Source organism: Heliangelus exortis, chromosome 1 (genome assembly GCF_036169615.1).
Source record: "Heliangelus exortis chromosome 1, bHelExo1.hap1, whole genome shotgun sequence".
In the NCBI taxonomy this organism is placed as follows: Eukaryota; Metazoa; Chordata; class Aves; order Apodiformes; family Trochilidae; genus Heliangelus; species Heliangelus exortis.
The window spans coordinates 10,780,667-10,807,581 of record NC_092422.1 but is presented as its reverse complement, the minus strand read 5'-3'; the positions used below and the strand labels follow the sequence as shown (position 1 = coordinate 10,807,581).

At 43.4% G+C, this 26,915-nt stretch overlaps 1 protein-coding gene across 1 annotated transcript; it reads left to right on the top strand.

Moving 5' to 3' along the window:
* Positions 1-4,736: 4,736 nt before the first annotated feature.
* On the top strand, positions 4,737-12,302 carry LOC139791775 (high affinity choline transporter 1-like). The gene is made up of 8 exons (XM_071734371.1): positions 4,737-4,914; positions 5,902-6,015; positions 7,707-7,862; positions 8,463-8,611; positions 9,036-9,179; positions 10,110-10,263; positions 11,114-11,331; positions 11,781-12,302. The coding sequence occupies exons 1-8, from the start codon at positions 4,737-4,739 to the stop codon at positions 12,300-12,302; spliced, it is 1,635 nt and encodes a 544-aa protein (XP_071590472.1).
* Positions 12,303-26,915: the final 14,613 nt, after the last annotated feature.

Genomic DNA, 26,915 nt, shown 5'->3' with positions numbered 1-26,915 from the left:
TTTTCTGGCTTGATTTCTGTGATCTTAAGGACTTGTGACTTCAAACTAGCACAAAAACTAACTCTGCTCAGACAGTAGAGTTAAATTAATCTTGTCTAACGTGAAGCACTGAAAAGGAGTCTTTTCTGAGGGAGGCAGCAAGCCACACAGCCCATGGAGAGAGGCAAATTCCCCCAGCCCATGCTGAAAGAGGTGCCTAAAGCAGGAGGGAGGAAATGCCTCCCCAACAAGATTCAGGTGACCACCCTAGAGAGGAGCATCCGATGCCATTTGAAGTGCAGCAAAGCATCCTGCTCAGCCTCCAGATGCCACTCGAGGTGTCAAGGGTCACCCACATGTCCTGTGTCACACCTGAGAGCCACTTCCAGATCTCAATAGACCCAAGTACCTCATCTGGAGCTAGAAATACAGAGGTGCCTGTGACCAAAGCAAACACACAAGGGTGATAAAAATCAGTTACACCAGATTACCTAAATGTGGCTAAAGTTCAGTGGAATAGTTCAGCCAATTCACCCTGTACACATGTCAAAGCCTGATCCCTCAAAAGTGCCACCAGAGCCTTCCCTGGGACAGCTCTGAGCACTGCAGAGACCTGCAGGGAAACTGCTAAATAACACTGAAAACAATAATTTTGGTTTGGTCAGAGTTGGCTTCATTAAAGATAAAATACTGTGTTTCAGAATTGGGATTGTCACAGATTTTACATTGTGGATTTTTTTTCAAGATGGGGAGTTACTTCAATGAAATCCTCTAAAAAAAGGAAAACAGGCATTTTGTATCTGAAATGTTTTATGTACTGTATACATGAAAAATTTAGTAAAGCTAAGGAACTCATAATATTTTGCTATATCTTTTACCCCTTCCTTCCTTCCTTCCTTCCTTCCTTCCTTCCTTCCTTCCTTCCTTCCTTCCTTCCTTCCTTCCTTCCTTCCTTCCTTCCTTCCTTCCTTCCTTCCTTCCTTCCTTCCTTCCTTCCTTCCTTCCTTCCTTCCTTCCTTCCTTCCTTCCTTCCTTCCTTCCTTCCCCTTCCTTCCTTCCTTCCTTCCTTCCTTCCTTCCTTCCTTCCTTCCTTCCTTCCTTCCTTCCTTCCTTCCTTCCTTCCTTCCTTCCTTCCTTCCTTCCTTCCTTCCTTCCTTCCTTCCTTCCTTCCTTCCTTCCTTCCTTCCTTCCTTCCTTCCTTCCTTCCTTCCTTCCTTCCTTCCTTCCTTCCTTCCTTCCTTCCTTCCTTCCTTCCTTCCTTCCTTCCTTCCTTCCTTCCTTCCTTCCTTCCTTCCTTCCTTCCTTCCTTCCTTCCTTCCTTCCTTCCTCCCTCCCTCCCTCCCTCCCTTCCTCCCTCCCTCCCTCCCTCCCTGTCTTTTCTAAATCTATTGGTCTTAAGTAAACTCACACAGGCATAATGACAAAATATGTGTTTAAATTTTATATTTATTACTCACTGTGCTGTCTCACCACACAGATGGTCATACAAGGGGTATAGATATGTTACTTTCTAACCAAATTATCCCTCTCTCTTTTGCACTTGAAACTCATTTAAGAGAACAGGCACATGCAAATCTGTGTTGGCTGGAAGACAAAAAAAATTATTCCTGGGATTAACGTGGGATGAGAATAAAACTTTAGACCAAGGACAAAATTTGAAAAATTGTAAACGTTTGGAGACCAGGAGCCCAGTGTTTCAGCTTCCAGGATCAAGGACATGATTCAAATACCTGGGTTGGAAACCACAGGCTTGTTCATACCACCTCATTTCAAAAGGAACTGTCAGATCATTTTGATGCAAATAGCTCAAGTGCCTCAGGCCCCAGAGCTTGTTTTTTCTTGGCAGCAGAGCAAAGCAAACCGCTGAGGTTTTCACAGCCCTCCGTGAGCCATGGCCTCTGCTCTACTGCCTCACGGAGCTCCTCACAGGCAACCACTTCTTTGCAAAGAAATTTTCACACCACAGCCCCTCTTTCCTCCTGAGTCCATGGGCCACAGAGGGTTGTTAAAGCTCATCACCAATAATGGAGCACGTTTTGTCCAGCAGGTCAGGGAGTGGCTTCATCTCAGGAACAGAGGACACTGTCCATCTCTATTTCTTCCTGTCAGTTTGATTCAAAGCTGAGTGTCTGTAAGTGCTCACCATGGTGCAGATCATTTCCAGCATAGATAGAAAACTACCCTGGTACACACCACTCCTCACTTTCTTCCAGACACTCTTTGATTTCATCTTCCACCAAGATAAAGTGATAAGGAAAAATTAAGAGCTCAGCTGAATATCCCCCAAGTGGATACTCAGAACGATTGGAGATACACCAGAATATCCTGGCTGCTGCTCCAGAAGGGCATGTGTCTCCCTTTAGGGCTCTCTAACATCTGCTTGCCCATGTAGATATCTTAGAGGCTTAAGAGCATCTCTGCTGGCACCAGCCACCTTTATGTGAGCATCTGAATCAATCCCTGAAACATCTACTGGTCTGAAAAGCAACCCTGAGTCCAGCAGACTGAGATCTGCCCTCACCCCCTCCTGCCTCACAGGACCTAAAATAGGTCAGTGAATAATTTCCTAAAATTTCATGTTTCTTCACCTGGTACCCGAAGTTGCAGCCCTCAGTCGAGAGCAGGGTGGTGAGGTCCAACTCAAACATCTCTCCATTAGTGAGAGATTTTTTTTCTTTTTTTTTTCTTTTTTTTTTTTCCCTTTGGTAAAATGGATGCAGTGACTGAGAGAGAGTCCCCTAGGGGAAAAAGAGCAGAACAGATGAAGAACTGGTCTTCTGGATACAACCTCATGCTTTCACAATCCTTCCATGCACTGTATATCACCAAAAACACTCCAGCTTCAGATGAAATACCTTACAGTTACTTTTCCTCCAAATGTACTTCATCCCATCATGTAACATTATCACTTGCATTGTGTCCCACCACACCTGCCCTCCATCCCAGGCCTTTAAATGAAGTTTTCCTGCAGACTTATGCCTGCCACTCTTTTTGGTTTTGTTTTTTTGTTTTTTTGTTTTTTTCCCAATAGATGATAAAAAGCAGAGTCAGTCCAGATGTTCTCTGCAGATGTCAAAGAACAAATTCAATTCCTGCTTTGGATATGCTGAATTTATCTGACCCCTACATGAAGGATGCAAAGCCAGGTATTCCCTCCCAGGAGAGCCGGCTCTGTGCTCCTTCAGCCACAGGCACCTTCAGCCTCACTCTGTGCCTGCCTAGGAAATAAAGCTGAAAAACATTTGCTTGTGAAAAAACCCCAAAACTTGGTGTCTGTCTGTGTTTAAACAGCATGTTATAAGTTTTTAAAAGATCTCAGTTTGAGCAAGGAAGGCAACGCAGAAAAATTGGCAGCTCCATTGCCACTGACAGCTGCAGTTTCTTTGCAGAAGGTACAGTTAAAGTGAAAGGGAATGTTTCTAATTACTACCCAGAAAATGTGTCTTTAAAATGCACATTGTTGCTTTTTGAACATAAATAATTGGCACAAAGTTAAAACCTCTTACTCGGTTAAAGTAGGATTTGATTATAAATACAAGGGAATATTTCTCCTAAGGCAGGTTAAATAATCATCTTCTTGTCAAGCTTTCTCATCTTTTTTAATGTTCACATTTTAAAAACATTGCTTACAGAATCTTCCCACCAGAGCACTGCATAACTTACCAAAACCCTTATTTTTCCTTGCCCAGAGAGGTGTCACAGCAGACATGTGACACCTGCACCTCTCCCCCTCTCTCCCCCAGTGACAGCCCATGCATTCCTGCCACATCCTGCCCATGGGACATGCTTAACCTGTGCCACTGCCATTCCCATGCAAAGTCACTCCTGGCTGTCTGTAGGAGATGGCACACTGCAGAAAACCTTCCTGAAGATTTGGGCTTTCGAACCTCTGCTCAGAGTGCGCCCATGAAGAACAATTCTGTGATTTCCACATGGGAAGGAGCTTCCTGCTCCACAGAAAAATGCAAAGAGGGACAGATTTTACATAGAACTGGTTATGAAAAATCATACCTGAACAGATGGAAAAGATTCAGAGGGCAACTAAAAAGATCCTGTGATGTAACCAACTTAATTCCTTAATGCATAGTTTTTCTCGGAATTGTATCTCTTTAAAGGGACCTTCACAAAGGAGTTTAAAAAAAATCTGTATCTTTCTTGTAGTTTCACTGCTGAGTCTAAGAATTCCTGGCTCTCCTGCTTCATTCCAGCAGGGACATGGTAATGTGATTGCTTTGAATATCAACATGCAGCTCCTTCAGTTTGTCAGCGGCAGATCTCTTACTATTTTCTAGGTTTATTTTGATGATTACTGTAGGTTTAGTTCAGTCAACTTAAACCAGACAAGTTACTGGTCCTATCTTGTGCATCAGCCTTGTGCCTAGAACACAGAGAAATGTGGTTTATTTTCATACCATTGTGTATCAGACAAAATATAACATTTCCCCTCCTTTAAGCCAAGCTGGTACTGGCCCTCACATCAGTGTTCCATTGCTGTTATCCTCAGTGATTCCTTCCCTCTTAATCTTTGCTCCTGAGAAAAACAAGATTGGATATCTCCTACAGAAGGGGGAAGACAGAAAAATTGTCACTTGCCTTCCAAAGACAGAGACTGCATCCAGTTGTCTAGACACTCAACAGTTTCTTTACAAGGCAGCACTATTTTTGTGTTTTATCTGGCTTTTTTTCTACCTGTGGACTCAAAGTATATTATCATGAAGCCATTATTCCTCGCTATGATCTAAATTAAGACGCAGAAAATGGCTCTAAATATACCAGGCTTAATATCTTTGAGTGGGTTTTTTATTTTAATTTTAGGTACTGGAATTTGGGCTTCTTGGAGAAGCAAAAAGGACCAGCAGAATAGAAATGCAATTGAAATGGCCATAGTTGGAGGCAGGAATATAAACATTTTCATTGGATTGTTTACTGCAACAGGTAAGTTTTCTTGAAAGACTTTTAACAATTTTTCTTAAAACACATGATGGGGACCTTGTGAACTCCTTTAATGCCAGGACAGATTTTACCTAAGTGTGGCTTTAAAGGAGTATGGTTTCATGAATCATTTTGGGATGGATTCTTCCAAACCTCTTCACACTGAACAGAACCTAATGTTTATGTAGATTCTTTTAAATTAAAGAGATTAATTTAAGAGTTTAGTTAGGAGTTAAAGAGTTTAATTTAAGACTGACTGAAGAATATAACACCTTTCATTAAGGAGGTCTGTGGTCTCAGCCTTGAACCAGTTGCTGTTATCCAGCATAACAGAAGAATTTTACTACTGGAACAATCCAGTTTCATGTGGAATAAGTTGCTGCTCATGGCAAGCACTGAGCTTCCTCTTACAGAGGAAGCTGTTCACCATGTTTGTTCACCAACTGGTACCCCTCACTTATCTTTTACCTCCTTGCTTCCTGGCATCATTAAAAACTTGCTTCCCTAGTTCTTTTGTTGTGAAGGTTTCCCCAGGTATTTTCCTGGATGATGCACTTCAGCTCATGGTGCATAGTTTGTATTCTGACTGCAATGTCTGCTTGCATTTTTTTCCTTAATGCTTATTTTCTTGGACTGTGCAAGTGGATTATCCATCTGGATTATCAGTCTCAGCAGAATAACAAAGGCAATTCTGTTTGCTCTAGCAAAAGTTTTCCACCGATAAAAATGAAATTAAAAAATTTTATATTCAAATTACCTCTAAATCACCGAGCTTTTCCAGGCACATATAGATATTAGTTCTTGAACCTGGAAGATTATTTAGGCTAAAATTCTAATACTGTTACCCATATTCAGCAGCTCATCTCACAATGGGAGAAAACTTTGCAAATTAAATAAAATTCTGATTAACTATCTGTATGAGGAAAAGGTTTACAAGGGCTAAGAGTGTATATAGCACAATCCTTACCTTTCCATCTTCCATGTTTGCAGCCACCTGGGTTGGAGGAGCATACATCAATGGCACAGCTGAAATTGTCTATCTGCCTTCAAAAGGACTGCTGTGGGTCCAGGCACCTCTGGGATTTGCCTTGTCCCTCGTTATCGGTAAATAATTCATGTCAGCAGGACAGATAGGCTTTAATTTATTTTTTAAAGTGTATTAAGCTACATAACAGAATACAGAGTACATTTTAAAGGTGATTTTTTAATCTGCAGTCTCCTACAGATTCAAAATAAGGATTTCTAATCAGTCTCTAAACTGAAACATAAGAAAATGGAGCTAGTGTGTAGTTTTGCCTTCTTGGAGCAACTTATAGGACAAAAATCTTATCTGAGAACTTCAGAAGCATGTGGCTATGTGCACATTGCTTTTTTTATCATGGTCTATTATTCACAAAATATTGACAGTATTTATATAATTTTAATTTTTTCTTTGAACTTTCTGTGTGATGAAATAACACTACCTTGATTTTTCCACCGAAGTGTGTTGTTCTTAGTAGTCTCATCTCAGGATGATTTTGTAGGGCACCCAGCTTATTCCACTTTACAGCTGGTGCAATTTTCTTGAAGCTAAGCTAACTTGCAGTGTCCTATACCTCAGCTGCCATTTCCAGCTCCAAGAATTATTTGACTAGAGCTGAGGTCCAGCTGTCTTGCCAAAATCAAAGTTTCTTCCAGTCCACACTGGGTTTTACCATAAATATCTGGGGACATGGGACAATTAAAGCAAGCAGACCCGTGCAGACCTTGAACAGGAATTTCTAAAAGAGCAATAACCTTTACCTCAAGTCAGAGGAAAGAGTCCAACTGACATGAATATGAATCAAGCTTGGAAATACACTGCCAGCATTTCTTAGGTGAGTAATTCTTACTAATGAACTTGAGGAGTACAGGTCTGATCCTGCAATCTTCACTCAGGTCAGTGGTGCCTGGACAAGCAGTCCTGTTGGCTCCAGGGTTAGGCATAGTGAATATTCTTTGGGTTTAATGAGATGGCTGTGCCTCTGAAGCCTAATATGTAGATGAAGGTCTGTGGGACTCGGCTCGATGTGCAGATTAAAATAATGTATTTCTGGGAGAAGACAATAAAGCCACTAAGATGAAAATGTAACCAGAAGCAGAATCTATATGGACACGTTGCATCACATGGTCCACAACATTTTTCTTTTTTCGCCAAATCATAGAATCATAGAATAGCTCAGGCTGGAAAAGACCTTCAAGATTATCAAATCCAACCTAATCCTAATCTTGTTACCCTATTTCCTTATTACCCTATTTCTACAGTGTTTCTACCCTATTTCTAAATATGAAACTCCAGTGCCCCACTCTGCCCACTGACGTTTTCTTCAGACAGCATTTCAGAAAACTTTGTCTTGGGTTGGTATGACACTGGAGATTGAGAGGAGACTGTATGTGGGTGCCCTCTGAGCTAAGTTCCTGTTACAGTCACACAAATACTGTATCTTATTTGGGGTGCCCTAGGGTCCTACCTGGCCTCCAGTAGCCACTCTGGAAAGATGTAGGGCTGCTAAGAAGTGGAAGGTCCTATCTGTCAGCTGTAAATAGATGCCCTTTATAACCTGGGTCTTTGCAGATGGATGAAGCCCCCACGTTGAGGCAAGTGAAATGAGGCTCTGGTCTCTGGTTGGCTGCATCATTCTCTAGGGTCCATTATGTATGAATTCCATACTCACTACACAGGTCTAATACAGAAATACCACAGTATTTTAATTTTTTTTTTTCCTCTGAAATATAATACATGCAAACCTCTGCCAACATGCCATCACTTCTGATAGGTGGTGTCTTCTTTGTAAATCCAATGAGAGCCAAGAATTATGTGACAGTGATGGATCCTCTTCAAGAAACTTACGGGAATGTGATGGGAAGCTTACTCTTCATTCCACCACTGCTAGGAGAAGTGTTCTGGTTTGCAGCTATCCTGGCATCCCTGGGTAAATAATTTCTTTATTGCTGTATCTCTTAAAGGTCATGTGGCACAACTGTCAGTGTAATACAAGTTTGGGAATTCTGTTTTGGGCTTTGCTGTGGAAAGCTCTGCTTTACTCTTGCCTTCTGTGAGAAGAACATAAGCATTTCATACTTCTGGAAAACATCTTTTTATTTTGAAAACAAATGCCAGTAGCATATACTAATGACACTACAGTAGACAGGTTTGGCAATAGGAATTGGTACCTTCCTTTGGGGCTTTGAGCAACCTGGTCTAGTAGAAGGTGACCCTGCTTATGCTAGGGTGGTTGGAACTAGATGATCTTTAAGGTCTCTTCCAACACAAATAATTCTGGGTTTCCTCTCATTTGTGGGAGAGTAGATGTAAAAAGACAATTTGCCTTGAAAAGGCCATGGAGTGAGAAAGCAGCAAGAGCAGAATAAGAACATGAAGTGTCCTGAGTCCCCACTCTGCCCACTGTCTGTATACCATGTGCTTCTCATACTGTGTAGTATGCTGACATCAAGGGAGAAACATATCCTTATTTATTCTGCATTCAGCATGTATGAAATCTGCTTAAAACACTTGACAACTTTGTCTGCAGGAGCAACCATGAGGATCATCTTGGATATTGGAGGCTCTTTGGCTATCATCATCTCAGCATGCACTGTTGTGCTCTACACTCTCCTGGGAGGTCTCTACTCTGTTGCATACACAGATGTCATCCAGCTGCTTTTCATTACTGTCAGCCTGGCAAGTCCTGTGCATTTATTTGTCACCAGTTTCCTAACTAAGGGGAAAAAATCCTCTCTTCTTAACTCCAAAAAATACTGGCCCTTACTCTACAGTTCCTCTTCAGGACAGGTCTCCTGAAATGTCTTATAACCCTTATGCATCTCAGTCAATATTCACACAAACTGTTGGCTATAAGTAATAAATACTGTCCAGAACAACCTTGGCTGGAAAGGTGAGATCTGTTCACCAGACTTGTGTTCTTGATGATGCCACAGACTAGAAACATGGAGATTTAGAGTCAGGAGGGGGGAGAAAGATTCTTAGTCTGGCTTTAATCTTATGTAACTTTATGTTCTACATCTACATGAATTTCAATATCTGAACAGATTATCCAAGAACAAGGACCCTGGAGAAATGGTTAACTATTTCTGCTTCTGTCCAGTGGCTCTGTATCCCCTTTGCCCTGATGAACTCTGCAACAGAAAGCATCTATTTCACTGCAACTCATCAATCTTACCAAGATCCTTGGATTGGGAAGATAGAAGAAGAGTATCTTGGAAGGTGGTTGGATGACTTCTTCTACCTGGTACGGAGTATTTCATGGAGAAGTGGTTGGGAGAACAGATTGTGTGAACTTTCTGTATGGAAAACTTGTGGGTTCTTCCAGACAGATGTATAAGACTTCCAGCCACCCTGCATTACACTGACTGGACTAGGGAGATCCAGGGCTCAGCTGTGGGGAGGGAAAAAGTAGTAGGAACACTCCATCTTCCACTTACATGAAGGGATGTACCCCTTGAGTAAGGCCATCCAGGCAATTAGTTCCACTCTTGGCACTAAATTATGCATTTTCTACTTTTTGAGAGGTTGCTCTTGAGGCCTCAACAGTGTGCTTTAAACATAATTATGTAAAATCCCCTCTGAAAAAAAAAATATTAAAATGACACAACTGCAGGTTATCAGCAAGCATTGGTGACTTTGGCTCCAGTGCACAACTCAGCTTCAAGCTACCAATAGAGCCAAAGCTACAGGGGGTTGTGATGCTCTCCCTGGGCTGGTAATAGGGACACTGAGAAGCTTGAGAATGTTTGGTAGGAACTTAATCTTCAAATTTCATCTGATCAAGTTTCTCTGTTAAGAAAGTGAAAATAGCAATTTTATTTTTAATTTTGGACTACATTCCAGCTAAGTTTAGGTATAATTTTACAGATTTTTTCCTTCCTGAAAAAAATCTCTTCCTTTTCTCTCCTCTGTGCCTGTTTTACTATGCCAAGTGATGTATTTTAACCTGGTTTTGTTTGGTTTCTCAGTCCACCCAATCATTAACCTATTTCAATCAAAATTTCACATCCATTCCAATGACAACAAAGAAAATGGACACCCCCAACCATGACAAATTATCATCCTCAACAGTTAAAACTCAGCGAAGTTTATGTATTTGATGTGAGGGGTTTATAGCAGTGAAGTTCATCCACTCAGCCTGGTGTGTCCTGCTGGTAACATCTGAATGTTTCAGGTGCTTGGCAGCATCCCATGGCAAACTTATTTCCAAAGAGTTCTCTCTGCTGCCTCATCGGGACAGGCAAGGCTCATCTCCTACCTCTCTGGACTTGGGTGCTTTATGATGGCCATTCCCTCTGTGCTCATTGGTGCAGTTGCAGCATCAACAGGTAAAACTGAATTGTTTGCCTCTGCATAATGAATGTGTTTTTGTCAAAGGTGATTAAAATGGGTCCCAAAGTAGTCCTGGTAAAGACTTCAGATACTTAGTCCAATATACCTAAAAGTCCTCAATGAGAACCTGGCCAACAAGCTAGAAGCCTGTACCAAAAAGGTAGAACCCTCTGAGGTTCAGCGTATGATTACCTAGAGACATTTCAGCAGCCCAAAGACCTGTTTAAAGCTATTTCATTACACTGAAACAGATTTTTATGGACCTTGTGGAGACGCAAGATGAAGACAGATCCTGTAAAATGCTGCCTAATCTTATTTTCCAGTAAATTTTACACCTGTTTCTGTCTATGTCTTCTGCATGTAAGCCCCAGTAATACTACAGTTTATAACACTGAGGAGAAAACATGCTTGAAGGAATCAAGAGCAGTCCTGGAAGTGCACAGCCCCAGCCCAGGAGATCAGTCCTGTCTGTGGTTGTTTATAGGATGTGTTAAAGAGCATCCAGATCCCCAAACCTCATCTGTCACGAGGGCCACCAGAGTAGAACTTCTTCCTCATGAGCAAAGTATAGAAGGTTGACCTGTAAGTGCCTTATTCCTGGAAACACACAAAGCACAAAGCTATTTCTCTAGATGCTACTGGGTAAAGTATTTGATACAGTGGGAGCTGCAGCATGTTAAGGGAAATCACAAGAGATCAGAGAATCAAAAAAACCAAGCCCTAAAATACAGTGTGGGTCTCAGTTCTCAGCCTTGCTGGGACTGCTTCCTGTGGAATGACAGCTCCAAAGACAGCAGAAATGTCATTGAAGGATTTGTTGTGAGTTTTCTTTGTTTTGTCTTAAAGACTGGAACCAGACAAGCTATGGGCTTCCAAGTCCACAAGAGAGAGGGCAATCAGCAATGATCCTGCCACTTGTTCTGCACCATCTCTGCCCAGCACACATCTCCATTGCTGGCTTGGGAGCCATCGCTGCTGCTGCAATGTCTTCTGCAGATTCAGCTCTTCTCTCTGCCAGCTCCATGTTTGCTCACAATATCTACAGGAAAATCCTGAGGAAAAAGGTACTTGCTTACAGCTTTCAGTAGTTTTGATACCAGGATAGATGCTTTTGTTTCAAGACCATCTCAAATGCAGTCTACATGGTCTGTAATTGGAGGTGTGGTGTCTGTCCTTCAGTTTCCAAATTGAGTTCTAGAGACAGAGCTTCAAACAAAGGTCAAGGGTGTCCAGCCCCTTGGCAGGGATACAAATACCCACACTGATGAGCTTTCCTCTTTCTAAAATGAGTGTAATGAAATTTGGACTGGGCTATTAATGCAAATAGCATAAAACCATGACCCTCAGCATTACGGAGGGCAGCTTCATCTCCAGGGGTGCCTTGGAAGGCCACTGGTGGCAACCATTGCCTGAAAGCAATAGGGGCTTGGTGGGAACTAGTCCAGGGCAGGGCAATGCTGGTTGCCTCACCAGTAAATTCTGTGTCTGTAATGTTCCAATCTCTGTTTTACAGGCTGCAGAGAGGGAGGTTTTATGGGTCATGAGGACGTCCATGCTGGTGATTGGGGCAGGGGCTGCCAGTCTGGCTTTCTACTCCAGCTCAGTCTATGACCTCTGGTTCCTCAGTGGGGACCTGGTGTACACCCTGCTCTTTCCCCAGCTCTGCTGTGCCCTCTTTGCTCCCAGCACCAACACCTATGGCTCAGCTGCTGGCTTCTTGGTTGGGCTCCTCCTGAGGCTGCTGGCTGGGGAGCCTGCCCTGAGCATCCCCCCCATCATCTGCTACTCAGCCTGCTCCCTGCTGAACGGGACCCACACTCAGCTCTTCCCCTTTAAAACATTCACCATGCTTCTCACCCTGGGGACAATCATTGCTGTTTCATACCTGGCTCAGATTTTGTTTCAGAGAAACCTCCTTCCCCACAGCTGGGATGTTTGCAATACCACAAAGGGAACCAGCACTCTCATCTCCCTGCACCAGATGGAGAAACCGCTGGGATCACCAATGGTTTCTCTAGAAGAAAATAATGATTAAATGTGGGACCTCGTCTGAAAGCTTATGGTACATTCAGCAATTAGAGCATGGCACAAATAGCATCCCTCTTCCCATTGCTTTCTCCAGCAATTAATTATTTAAAGTCCTTGAAGACTAATAAAAAGGCACTCTGGTCATCCAACGAGAATGTGTGATCTCAAAGTCTGCAGTGATGAAAGGCACATGGTGATGGAACAGGACCTTGTGGTGGGGACAGCAGTGTTTGCTTTGGGGTGCCCCTACTATCCCACCTGAAGGCAAGGCTGCAAATCACACTCCAATACCTATGGCATTCTTAAACCACATACTGTTCTCATCACAATGTTTAACAGACTGGGCATTCTTCATCAGGAAAAAAAAAATGTGAGCAAACCTGTCCCCATTACAACAGCCAGAGTTTTAGCATAATCTTCCCTGGGGAGCACATCAAACCCATAAAAACATGGATTACTGAATGCAGTGCAACAGTCACAGCAGACCAGCAGTAATATCAGTCCTGCACCATTCCTTGTGTGCTTTACAAAGCATTCCTTGATACCACAAAAACTTTTACACATGCCTCTCCCCAGCCACAGTCTCAGGATATGCAGCCAGTCTGAGGCCAAGTGGCTGAGGAGAGGACATCCCCTCTCAGATGACCCAGAAGGACTGAAAGCAAAAGAGCAAGATGAAGCAACAGCACTTAATTACTGGAAACAAAGTTTTATGTAGCCACTGTTTACAAAAACTTAGCCATCTGCAAAAATGGAGATGCCAGAGAGATTCTTGAATAAGCCTTCTCCAAAACACCAGGTTCAATCACTTCTGTGAAGGTGTTACCCAAGCACAGTGATGAGATGGTGTGGGACACATACGTGAACTGATCTGTGGTAACTCAGAATATTGTGATGGCGGAAAGGTGCTGGACACCAATCCTGACCTAGCTGTCTGCAGGGACATGAAATCCTGAGTGCATGGTCTCAAGATACAAGCCACCAGGTCTGTACAGAAAAGCCCCTGATGCCTTGTTTGCATAAATTCTCAATAGGTCAGAAGACAAGCAGCCCAGCTAAGTGGTGAGTTTGGTCTCCAGGCTGAAGTCTGATGGACCAAGACCATGAATCATGAACATGGGAGCTGAATAGATAAAGGGATCCTGCATGGATCATGTTGGATGGATGTTCTCTGCAGCTAGGGATCACTCACAAGCCACCCATAGCAGCCAGCAGGAGCCATGCTATGGGCAACCCCTCACCACAAAAACTCCACAAGGCATTTGTGGGAGCTGTTGTGCCAAGAAACATCCACCACTGATGGAGGGAAGACATTTGCTGACATATCCAAACAGTAAACACTGGGGTATCCTTAACTTCCCATGCACATCACTCCTGTTGATATGGTTTGTTAAACCAAGACCACAAATTCTAACCTGTATAGTGGATTTACCTACTTTACTAGACACTGTCATGAAATATTAATCATAACCTGTGTCTAGGAAATGGAACAAAAAAAAAAGTCTTAAAATTAAAAGCATTCCATTTAAGTATGGCCCTAGGTGCTAATCCACTGGAGTCTTTCACACCCTGGAGATTTGAGTGGGAGGATATGAGGTTGTGCTTCTCTGAGGGAGACACCAAAGCTGTCATTGCTGTAGAGCCAAAAGAACTGGGCTCCTGTTGCTAGAGCAGTGTTGCTGTGTGCTGACTCAAGCACAGTGCTCTGCAAGATTTAGGGGTGACCTGGTTTGGGGACCTGTGTAGTGCAGAGCAGACCAAAGCTGGCACAGTGCATTTGCACATGAGCACAGACTTACAGATAAGAGAGGAACTTCAATGTCCTCATGTCAAGGTGATCATCCCATTACAGCTCATCCCACCCTGTGTCTCTGAAAGGGAGATACCTTTCCTCAGTGGTGTTGTGCCCAGCTGCTCCTCCTGTTCCCCTGCAGAGTCCCAGAGTTTGCTATTAAAGCCTTTCCATGCTCACACACTCAGCCTGCTGGCAGGAGATTCACAGCTTCTTGAGGCAGTGTCAGAAACAGTGCTCTGGGACAGGACCTTGCTGAAAAGCATCAGCATCACAGTCCCAGCACCACCCAGCGTCACCACAGAAAACTCCCAGTGGCTTCAAATAAGCAGCTCTCAGCACTGACAGGGGTGTCTGGCACACTCAGCAGAGACATTTTGCAAAGCTCCTCTGAGTTTCATACCACGAAAACACACTCTGCTTTGCGGGGAGAGATGAAAATGGCAAAAACACAATTACTGTAACTCTCCCAAATGTTTAGTATTTTCCATCCTTATATGACTCCCTCCTCAGAACATCCCCCAGCAAGCTTATAAAGAAAACATTCATCAAGGTCAGGCAAAATTTTGAAAGGAATTAGCTGCAAGTAAAATAAATATAAAAACAATTCTAGCCTATACTTAATGACAAAATGCCCAGTTGTTCCAGCCCAGCACACCCAAAGCCCTTGAGGTGTTGCCAGCACAGGGGATAATGACCCAGCTCCCATGAAATCATTCCTCTCACAGCCTATTGCCTCTAGTTCAGTATTCCTTTTCTTTCTTTTCTCCTCTTTACAAAAAATTCACTTGGGCACCAGAGGGTCCCAATTTACCCTCCACTAGTGGATTTACCTACTTTACCCCCTAGTTTTGTCCAAGCCAATGACTCTGCACAGCTTCAGTTTTCATTAACTTTCCCCAGCCAAGACAGCTGTGCTACCTGTTTCTGTCATTTTTTAGGTTACTAACACCCTATCTGTCAGTTTTAGGATTTCCTACATTTGTCCTCAGTGGGGTTACAGCTGAAAGTGAAGAAATACATTTTTAGCACTGTCAGGGAGAAACCTCCACATGAGCTGCATGGGGCCAGGATGATCCTCTTATCCCCAGGAATGCCATGCTCTCTGGCTTCACCCCATATGCCACACACTAATCTTCCCTTGCAGTTCTCAGACTTTACTACAGCCTCTGCTGGAGAACACATCATCTCAGCTAGTAGAGCTTTTTGCTCTTCTGATGTCTTTTCCTACTCTAGATCACTACTGATGTCCTCCTATAGCAAAGGAAGGCTCCAAATGTACTAATCCCCCACAACAGAATGCTTGTGAACCCCTCAGAAGAAGCCAGCTCACTTTGCTGATCCTTAAAACCTTGAGGCAATCCATCATCCCTGGGGATGGGAATGCTGCTGCAGCAAAGCAGGGCTCTCTCTGCCATCCAGGTAGGGGCCAGGATCATATTTCTGATTGGAATTTGGTCTGTCTGATTGGAATTTGGGAGAAAAATGTGACCTGGAGTAAGGTTCCCATTATCAGACAAAAGCCCAAACACCCAAAATTATGTATAGTTCCATGAGGTGAAAACTTCTGTTCATAGCAGGAGGGCAGTTTTCTTGATCAATTTAATTCATTATTCTAAAGATTCTAAAAATGGATAAAGAGCTTCCAGATTTAAAAGAGTTGCTGGATTAGGGCTTTGTCAGCTTTCTCAAACCAAGACGTTTGAGAACCTCTTGGACACTGCTTGTGCTGGGTTACTCCACGGGGCAGGGAGAGGACACAGGAAACTCAGTATCCACATGACTTAATGTTTCTGCATGATGGAGCAGTCCTGGGCCATCTGGTGAAGTTGTAGAATGAATGCAACCAGAGTGTGCAGGTTGTTAAAGGGTGCAAAACCTGCTTGAGTAGCAGTGGGAGATAGCAGGACGTGGATGAGCCAAATATACATAATTCAGTCTCAGTCCTTTAGAGTGATCTGGAGTGAACTGTCACCAGAATAGCACCTGATTTTAGTTTCAAATAAACCAGTTTGTTCACTTAAAAAAGTATCCAGAGAATGTATTAACATTCACCCAAAGTAGACAAATCAGCAAATGCCAGCATCTGGGCAGCACTCTGCTGTCACCTGAGCTGGCAGGAGCTGCTGAGATGTCCTGAGGCTTCCATTGTCTTGGTTTTCTTTGACATTTTTAGACTGCATTTCCTGTGGAGCGTCTGAGTGGGTACCAGAAAGCAATTTGATTAAGAAACAAGAACAATGCAAAATCAATGCCATGTGCATTAGGTGGATTTTACAGCTGGCTAACTGACAGGTCTTGAAATGTGATTACAAGTAGGAAATTATCATCCAGTCTCTGAATCTGCAGGGAGGTGGCTTCTTGGCATCACTCTGTGGAGCTGCACTCAGCAGTGACTGGGCAGGCAGTGAGGAGCAGTCAGAGCCCACGGTGTGCTCAGAGGGTCAGGCAAGCAAGAGGAGCATCAGCAGGGGCTCATGGACAATCCAGTGCAGATGTCTATATACAGATCAGGCAAATCACAGCCTAAAACTGACTACTGACTGTGCTCTCCTGAAAGAAAGCTGTGAGGATGCTATGCCCTGCAACATGAGAGGTGTCATAACCCAGAGCATGTTCCTGATACTTTGATAGTGTCTCACAGGCAGGACTTATTCAAGATTCCATGTCTGGAATTTAAAACTAGACAAATTCAGACTACAAACATGTCTCAGCTTTTTAAATGTAAGGTCCATTAAATGTAAGAGCAATCTGCTAAAGACTAAGGTGGATCACTGAAAGTGCTACAGTGACACCAAAAGCTTTTCTGGAACTTATTTTCTGTTTTAAGGAGTAATTTATTCAGGGAAGTCTTAGAGTATGTGATAACCAGCCCAGAGTTCAGACTGGCAAAGCCCATCAGTGTCTTGTGTTCCTTACTTCTCCCAACCCTGCTGGGAATGAGCAATCAGGTGCCATTCAGAAAACACTTCCATTTTTAGCTTAATGCTGACAAATGCTCCTGCTTGGTACCTTCTGCTCCAGCAGTGGAGAAGAAATAAAGACCACACTGTGACTTGGATTTCTCAATCTAAGCTGGGTCCTACATTAGCAGACTTTCTAAATCTGGAAACACAGGTTATCTGTGCAAAGACAAGGGAAGAGACTGTGGTTATTAAAGAAGAAAGAAGAATTTAAAAAATGAAGCATATTTACAACTCTGGAATTCTTGCTGTGAAATTTGTATTGTATTGCAGCAAGGGCATGACAGTGTTTTCTTTAATACAAACATAGGGTTTGTTTTTTCTAAGAGCTCAGCTATGTCCTTAATTCAGGAATAACAGACCTTGACATGATTACAAGACTGGAGAGAAATTTTACACTACAGGACTAAAGCAAACTGGAAAACTTCCAACTTAAACACATTTTTTACAATTTTGGTGAACTGTGCAGTGTTTCACTGCACATCACAAAACAGACCTCTGGCCAAGGCTTGGACCACAGCATGATGAGCACAGTCCAAGGACTGATATGGAACAGAACTGGAACAATTCCTAGTAGTTACTACTTCCCCTGAACATCCCTTAATCATACCAAGTTTTCAGGCCTAGCTAGGATAATGAATTGCAAAGATTATCTATCTAGTTGGTGATTATCATGATGGAATTAGGAAGAAACAGACGGGGGGGTCTGCCAGTTTGAAAGTGTTTGATGGTGCAGGCCAGGAAACAAGAAGGAAGAGTGGAAAAGCCACAGGAAAGAAGAGAAACACAGGATCCAGGCCGAGAGGCACCACACATGATTGGCATATGGTGCTCAAAAGGAGAATATTCTCTTCTATGGGAAATATCCCCTCCTGGAGGATACTTAAAGTGACAATAAGATACTGAACTATGGCCAGATGCTCAGCAACTAATAACAGACACCCTTAAGTAACCTGCCTTTAATATCAGAAAAAGGACTGTGTTGCAGAATTTACCCCATTGTGCCATGTCATCATTGATCTGTGACACAGGAGTGGGAAGTTTGTGGGTGGTACAGGGGAATTTTCAGGATATGCTTGCTCATGCAGTATCTTCTCAGCCAGATACCACACACAGTTCACCTTGATTATTAGAAACTATGCAGCTGTCATCATTTCATTGGATAGTGAAACAGAGATAAGAAAAAGGAACCCATTTAGGTCCTGAAAGGACTTTTTTATTTTTTAATTTCTTGGTCTCACTACTCAGTCACTAGCTGTAAGTATAAGAAGCACTTTATGGATAGTGAGTTACTCAATGGACATGAAAGGCATTTGGTTTCTAGAAATGAGTTATTTTATGATGCATAGTTTCTCATTGGTTGGATGAGGCTGTTAGAGACAAACTTTCATACCACTGCTCTGGGCAGAAGGAGAAGGGGTATGGGAAGTAACTGGGTCTGTAGTGCAAATGTAACCAGGTTATATTAGATTTCCCTCTCTGACATGTTCAGGCAACTGAGAATAACACACTGCTCTGAAAATGAAGATTTAATGTCTATGAGCACCGGTGACCACCTGAACAGCAAAGTACAAGGAAAAGATGACCTTTAGCTGTACTGCAGTCACCATCCAAATGTTCTGTCCTGACATAATTCAAGGAGATTAATGCCATTTTAGCATAAATTCATGCTATCTTGTATGCAACCTATGAAATATTACTGGCTAATCCCATTAAGGTAGATCTAAGACCAACCTCGCTGAAGCTTCTTTGGCTGTATAACCCCCTCAGCAGGAGGAAAGTGACCCTTGCACACATCAGACTGGGAAAAAGACTTAAAACAAGTGGAAATGAGGCTGAAATTCAACCTGCAATCTCTGCTCTGGGCTCTTTCAGCTCATCCAGTTAAACACAGGTTCTCCACAGGCTTACAGCAGGTTTCCCCAAAAGCAGGAATCAAACATCCAACTGTTACTGAGGATCAGAGATGAACACAGACTGAATATCAAACTTTTTTCCCCACTTACTGTATAGTTATTTCTACATAAGTCCTTTAATAGACCACCTCAAAGACCTTTGAGGTTCATTAAATTGTTTAGCCATTTGAAATAGAAATCTGTGATACAGAAATACATGATGAAACCTAAATTTGAAGAAAACACTACATACACAGAACTTTTCCAAGGTATCTTGGAAAAGTGAAACCTCCAGAAAAACTTGAGTGCTGTTTGGAGTAGATGAAGGCTGGGAAAACCTTTCAAGAACATGGGATGAACTTCCCCCTGCTTGCTGTTCTTAGGACCAAGCACTTCTTTCATTTTCATGTGTATCTTAATTTATGGGGTTACTCCAATTCACTTCATCTAGGGAATTCAAATCCATGAAACACATCATAAACTGAGGTCATGGTCTTGCTGTGGTCTCTGCATGTGAGGGTCAGTGCACATCCATGAAGATCCACAAAACCCTGGGGCTCTGGACAAGTCTCTGATCAGCTGCACGTGCTGTTGTGCAGCCCCTTCTTGGAAACTCAAAACAAACCCCACAGGGTGGCAAGACCACAGCTGGGGAAGGCTGTAGAAAAGCAAGAGGCTACAACTTGCAATACAGATCATAGGTCTGGCCATGGTCAACTTTGCATTTAACTCTGCAGAGGAGATAATATCTGTCAGATTGACACACTAGTGGTGAAACCAACAGCAAAACTTAAAACTGGCAAGTTACATATAAAACCTGGAATTTCTTAGCTGTATTTCCACTGTGGAGTCCAACACCATCACATGCTGGCCCTGTTGCTATAAAGCACCAAATTCTAGGTCCTAGGCATTTTTTGTAAAGCAAGCACCATGTCTGACAGCCCTTATCCAGAGGCTATATGTGCCAGGGCTTTAACACACCCAAGAGGGAGAGGACGCTTGCCTTCAAGAGGTGAACAAGATACTGAATCTCAGGCAGGGTCCAAACTCCTGAGGGCAGTTTCAATGTGGGAGAAGCCCCGTTGTGCTCTGCTGAAGATGACCATCACCCTGCCCAACTCTCCTGTCCCTCCCATGACTTGCAGGGCAACGCAAAAGCCCTGGTGCCAATCCTGATTTGCACAGCAAGAAAGAAGAATGGGGTTTCTTGGGAAGCTGGAAGCAACAGGACCAGAAGGAGAGGTAGGAGAGAGGCTGTGTTCACCGCTCCGTCAGCTGTGCTCTTGTGGGTGAGAGAAGGCAAAAAGACACCTCTTGGTCTGCGAATTTTTATTTGGGCTGTATCATCCTAAATATCCCTCTGGTGGGAATGTTAGGCTGGGATTTTGTCAGTGGTTTAACCTGGAGGGTCTCCTGTTCTTCAAATCAAGTTTTGAGAACATGCTTAAAGTTCAAGACAAGATAAGTTTCCTTTTCCTTAAACACTGCAGGCCTGGCATGTCCTGTGAGATGTGCCTTATCAGGCAGTGTTGAATCCACCTGATCACCCTTTTTCACAAGAGATGTTTAGTGACAAATGTCCATGAACTTCCCATTCTGACACCCACAGTGCAGAGGAGTTTTAATTATTTACTCTCTAGCACCACCTAAGTGTGGCCCCAAGTAAACCAGATTCCCTTAGAACCAGAGATTCCCTTTTGGAGCATTCCTTTCCCTGACGCCTGAAAGTGTCACCTCAGTGTCCTCAGAAGTGTCCTCAAAGTGTCCTCACCTGGAGATGCAGGGTGACACTTGCCGGGCAAATGTTATCTCCCCAAGTGGCTGATGGACTCTGGGCTCTGGCAAGAGACCCGCAGCCTCTCTTGGGTCACCACACACTTGGTGCCTCTGCTAAGGTTATTGGGAGGTCTTCTGCTGTCAGTGATGGTGCTGCACAACCTCCACCTGCATAACCTGACACCTCCAGGGACGGTGCTGCCATCTACCCACACTGCCCTCCTGCAAATCAGAGACATAAAAATAAGTGAAGTTTCCATCTCTGGTATGTTTGGAGCAGTTCCCAAGTGCTCCTCACACAGAGGCTGAGGTAGGGTGTGGAACCAAGGCTATAATTGATGTTGTGATGTCTGTGGTGGTCCAGGAGGAAGCCACCCATGGTACATGGTCTGTGCTGTGACTACCCTGAGTTACCCACACTTGCTCCTGCAGTAGACACCATAACTACACCCCCATTGCTCATTCATGGGTGTTATTTGAAAAACAACACAGCTAAAATGCTTCAGCAGTCATTGGGCAGAGTCTGGATGGGCTTGACTCAATTTGCCTTGGTGCTGCAGATTTCCAGCAGCCCTGTAGGCACCGTGTCCAGACATGGGAGCGTGGCTGTCTGTGGCCAGGAGCACCAAGCCTGGATCTCCAGGCTCAGCCCTTGTGCAAAGCCAGAACCAGACTAAATCAGTGGTAGAGAAAGAGGGTTTTGGTTTCAGCAGCTCAGTGACACCAAACGAAGGCACAGCTGTGCTGACAGGGCAGGTCAAAACAAATTATTTGCACCAAATTTACACCAAATGAAATGGAGAAGCGCTTGGGTGATCCACATTAAAAGAGTTGTTGAGACTAAAGTGTAGATATTTAAAAGGTCCGTTTCAACTAGACCAGCTTAATCATGCTTAATTATTGCTTTGCTTAATTATTACTCATGTTTAATTCTATTTAAGTTCTCACCCAATCTGTACATATCACTGCTCCTGCATCTTAGGAGAGTGACTAAATCTGAGATGGGAGACAAGCTTGAGCACCTGGGGCATCCCAAGATTTGGGATGACAAAAGTTTGTCCTATTCTGGAAACGGAGAGGATAGAACTGAAACTCATAGAGGGAAAAAAAGGAAGATCTAGGAGTCCTTTTTGTATTTGCTTCCTTTTGAGCAAATATCTTTGAGATTATTTTAATTCTGCACACAGTGGACAGACAAGCCATTTGCTTTCCTAAATTCTGCAAATGAAAACAATCACCTCACTACTGACCAACAATGAAAAATACCCTGGTATTTCCAAGGAAAATGGTCAGAGTATTCTTACATGTGATTAAAACTTCATTTATATTTTCTCTGCATGGTGTAACACAACCTGAGCCCTTTTCTAAACAATAGACCACAACTTCAAATCAGATGTGAGGTGAAGGGTTGGTATGAGTGACTGACCACCTGGTCCTGGCCAAACTGGAACATAAATATTTTTTATTTAATCAGAAGTGCATTACTACTTTGCTACTATTTTTGCTGGGATGCATAGTCTAAGGGCAATCAAAAAAGATCTCAGGGCCTTGGGACTGCTGGTGAGAGAATCTGGAGCACAGGTGATTTTTTCATCTTCTAGAAGTAGACAGCAACAATGGAATAAACAGATGGTCACAGTGTATTAATATGTGGCTCCATGGCTGGTGTCACCACCACAATTTTGGGCTCCTCAGTAGTGGATGGTCTGCATGGCTCATTGCAGAGCAGACTGGACCAGGTGACTTTAAAGGTCCCTTCCAATCCAAGCCATCCTTTGATTATATTACTTTGTCTTTTCTTCTAAAATTAAAGCTTACTTTGTTCTTTGGGGTTAACATTTCAGGGTGAAAGATGAAATTTATCTCTTTCCATCTCACCTCCCAGAAGTGTCCACATTTGAGCCTGGTCTCCCATCTGCTGGGTGAAATTATCTATCCCTGAGCTGATGAGCACAAGGCAAGAGGAGAAAGTCAGTAAACCCTGCTCATGGACTTTTGGACTCTAGCCTGGGAAAAGAATTCTGCATATACTCAGTAAACAGACTTCAAATTCTTCAGCAGTTTTAGATGAACCACAACAAGTTTCTGGTAACAGATTTACCTGCAGGGTGATGCCTGAAATTCTTTAAGCTTTTTGATTTATCGAGCTGGACCGTAAAATCTGAGAGTCAAGCCTTGGAGTGACAGGTACAGAGCCTCCTGGGAGAGCCAGCCTGCCTGTGACTCCAAACACAGGATCTCCAAAGTCCTCAGAGACACACACTGATTGCACCATGCTGGAAATCCCAACCCAGCAGCTGCCATAAAACTGAGGCATGGGGGCTGCCATTGCTTTCGTTTGGTCTCTGGGAAAATCTTTATGGCAGAGTCCTACCAGAAATCTTCTCTAGCCAACTCCTACAAGAGTTACTTCTGATTTTGCAGGAATTGAGTATGTTTTAATGATGGTCACACCTGCCCTGATTGAGCTGCTTCTCTGGGTCAAGCAATTTTTCTTGGCACTGCCATTGGTGCAAAAATTGCAGCTTGTGTTAATAATGAACACCCCAATGCCTCAGGCATCATCTGCAGGCAGATGCATTGAGTATGATGAGATGAACAAAGAAGGAGGGAGGAAGGCAGAGAGAGAAGGAAAAATGCTACTGAAGAATTCAATGAATTACAGCAGTCATCTGGTTTGTCCTGATACCACAACACAAAACTAAAACCAGTGTCCCAGTGCTGGCTGTGCCCTGTGCTTTTGCCACACCATCTGGAAGGGATAAAGGCAACCTCAATGTCTCAAGAAAGAAAGAATATTTTTCTCTATTTTTCCATAAACTTTCTAGAAAAAAAAGTAACTTTGTGCTTTGGTATCCTGTTTAAAGAAACTGGGAAATACAGAAGGGGGTAGAGGATGTAACATCTTGGAAGAGTTTTAATGCCACATAGCTAAATCCTGTTTAATTGCTGACACTGGACAGTGTCTTGTGGGCAAATACAATCATGCAGTCATCCCACAGGAAGGTAAGCTTTGAGTACCTCCTGTTTGATAAAAGCTGTTTGCAAAATTCTCCCTTATGCTAAACATTTATGCATCCTCAGATATACATTTCTATATCTTTCAAGGTTGAGTTTTGCTTCTTTTCAGTTTCCCCTCAACTTTCCTAACCTCCAAAACCAGGAGGAGACTCAGGCAATCTAGATATCTTTGAAAGTGAAGGAATGCTGGCAGACCAGGATTACCCATGCTATCTCCTCTCACAGCTATTGACTGATTTAGACTAAGCAAAGGGGGTTTTGTACTGATCCTCTGCCAAAAAAATGAAAGGGCAAAAATAAACCACTGACAAACAAAGTACAGATTTGGCCAGGTCCTGCTTCAGCTGCTGAAAAATATTTCTTTAATCTTATTTTTTATTTCTTTTTTTTTTTTTTTTTTTTTTTTCCATCTTACTGGGACTCTACTCCTTCACTTCTAGAAGACTACAATAATATAAGCTTGGACCACTCACTTCACACCAAAGAAGAAGGTTCAGCAGCATGTTACCTATTTCTTTTTGTACCTGTGCCTGCAGTACATTTCTTTTGCCAGGTCAGAAGCCTCCAGCTATTCCCTGCTCCTGCCAGCTGTTTGCCAGCTCACTGCATCAACCAAAAGCCTCTGAAGCCTTCTGACCCTGCAGATGCATCCCCTGCAGTCCCTGTTAACATCTCTTCACTGAATTTTCTCCCATGGTTTCTGACAGGACAAAATTATCTCTAAAATGCTATTGTTTGGAAGTTCTGTGAATTTTTAACTCCAGGGTATTTTTCTTTTCTTCAGCAAAAGAGAAAGTCAAGCATCTTGCCGAGTCCAAAGAGACATCAAAGGAAAAGAGAAAGAAAAAAAAATATCAATCCTCTGTATAAAGCATTTCAGAGTACTCATGCAGCATTAATAGCAAAAGGAGATTTCTGGCTCCTATCTGGCTGTTGTTGCAATTGTTAATGTGGTTTCGTTTCATTATTAATGACACCAGAAAGAGAAATCAGGCTTTCTAGACAAACTTGAGGGACTCTCAGATGGCAAAGAGAAGGAAGGGGAAAAGAACACCTTAAAATAATGGAAATAAGCAAATGGAAGGGGAGGGGAAACTTGATCTACTGAGCATGTAGCAATAGAAAATAAAATATCTGCAGATGTCTATAGTAGTGTAGGGATAGTGAACTCTATCTTTTGTAAAGCTTGTAAATCATTACAAGAACCTGATATTTTAAGAGCACTTTGTAATTAAACAAGAAAATCTAACTTCATCCAGCCTGTACTGTATTGCTTGATATATCCATGTTTCTTAGAACTGCTGTTTGACAAGCAGAGAAAAATAAAACCAGAAGAGCAGCATCAGTGCTCTGTAACCCAGAGTATTGTATCATTAACCACATCTGAATGTGGTTGGACAGCTTGTACTGTATTGCTTGATAAATTCATGTTGCTTAGAACTGGTGCTGGGGGAACTCAGCTGGGCCAGGTATCAAGGTTTAACTTGATTAGATTGGCTACTAATCAATAGTACAGCTATCATTGGTACTCTCTGAAGTCAAGCATCATGTGCTGATGGGGCTGCCCCCAGGGTCCCCATCACCACTCCCTGTGGTGCAGCTCACCATGGCCATGCTCCTCTGCAGGAGACCAGCAGGGACTCTGCCCCTGAAACCTCACCTGTCCAAAGTATTTCTGCTTGAGAGAAGCCTCCTCACTTGCAGAGGGGATGTTTGCAGCACAGCAGGAAAAAGGATTGCTTGGAATGGGCTCACAGGGAAGGAGGAACCAGCCTGCTTTCAGATATACAGGGTTTGTAAAAATCTGATTAAATGCTTTCTCAATACTGGGCATTTTGTCAAATGTGTCACGGTATTTCTTGAGGTGCAGTTTTTATTATAAAAAAACACAACCTCTAGACATTTTACAACTTTCCCTATAAAAATAAGGAATCTGAAAGGTCTTGGGTGTTAATTATTGGTGCTGAAAATAAATACTTGTCTCTTTCCCCAGGACTGAACACTTTACCTGTGCCACAAAGGCAAAATGCCAATACTCCAGACATGGGTTGCAATTTCATGAGTAACATCTGTCTTTTCAACAGGGTGGATTAAATCAATGCAACCAGCATGATGCATTTTAAATTACTCAAAATTCAATTCATTTTATACAAGCATATGCCCCATATGTTTTGCTGCCAAAATAGAGCTCAAGAGCTCAAAACCAATAGAACAAAGGTTTGAAGAAATTAAAAGGGAGAATTACCATGAAGCCTTCTTTAATGCTTGGAGTAATAAAACTGCCATGAAGCAATGGGGTCAGTAAGAAGTTTTGCCACTGGGGATCTCATTTTCATCATGGACACCCCAGCACGACGCTGGCCTGATGAGGCAGAGGGGATTTGGTGAAGCACAGGAGCAGCTCAGACAGATAGGGTGGAAGGGAAGCATTTTGGAGGTTGCCTTTGCATATGAAGTGCAACTGTGCTTCCAGGAAGCCCCAGCACCACAGCAGGCTGCAGAACCTACGTGAGATCAAGTATTCAGGCAGGATGACTTCAGTGACCTCTCTCCCCCTGTCCCTGCATCTGACTGCTGAAGCTTCAAGAGAAGCACCAGAAGTCAGGAAGCTGGAGAACAAAAAGATGAAACTGAACAAAAGATGGACCCTGGAGTCCGAGCTTGCACTGGGTATGGTGGGATGAGAACCGGGCTCACCTCCCAGCGTGGTTATCTGAGCTGGGGGACTCAAGAGCTGCTGGTGCGCAGTCACCGCCACCTCACCCGCAGCATCACCGGACTCCTCGGGACAATCAAGTAATTTTAACAACGCGAAGGGAACTTTCCCTTGCGGGTGAGTGCTTCCTTAGCGATCACCCCACAAATCAAGCATCCTGGGCCGCGTGTCCCGCTGCTCGGGCCGGGTTCCTGCATGGCCGGGTTTGCCCCTAGGGGGAAGCGGCCCAGGCCGGCAGGGCTTCCCGCCCTCCCGCCCTCCCGGCCCCCCGGCCCCCCCCCGGCGGCCCATTACCGCTCATTTCCTGGCTGGGGCGATGGCAGGCGGCCGGGCAGCACTTTGCCTTCCTCAGCCAATTGCATCTTCAGTCCGTATCGGAGGATCGCGGGGTGTGAGGTGTGGGAGAGCCCGGGGGCGGCCGGAGCTGCGGGTGCCGGGGGGGGGGCATCGAGCGGTA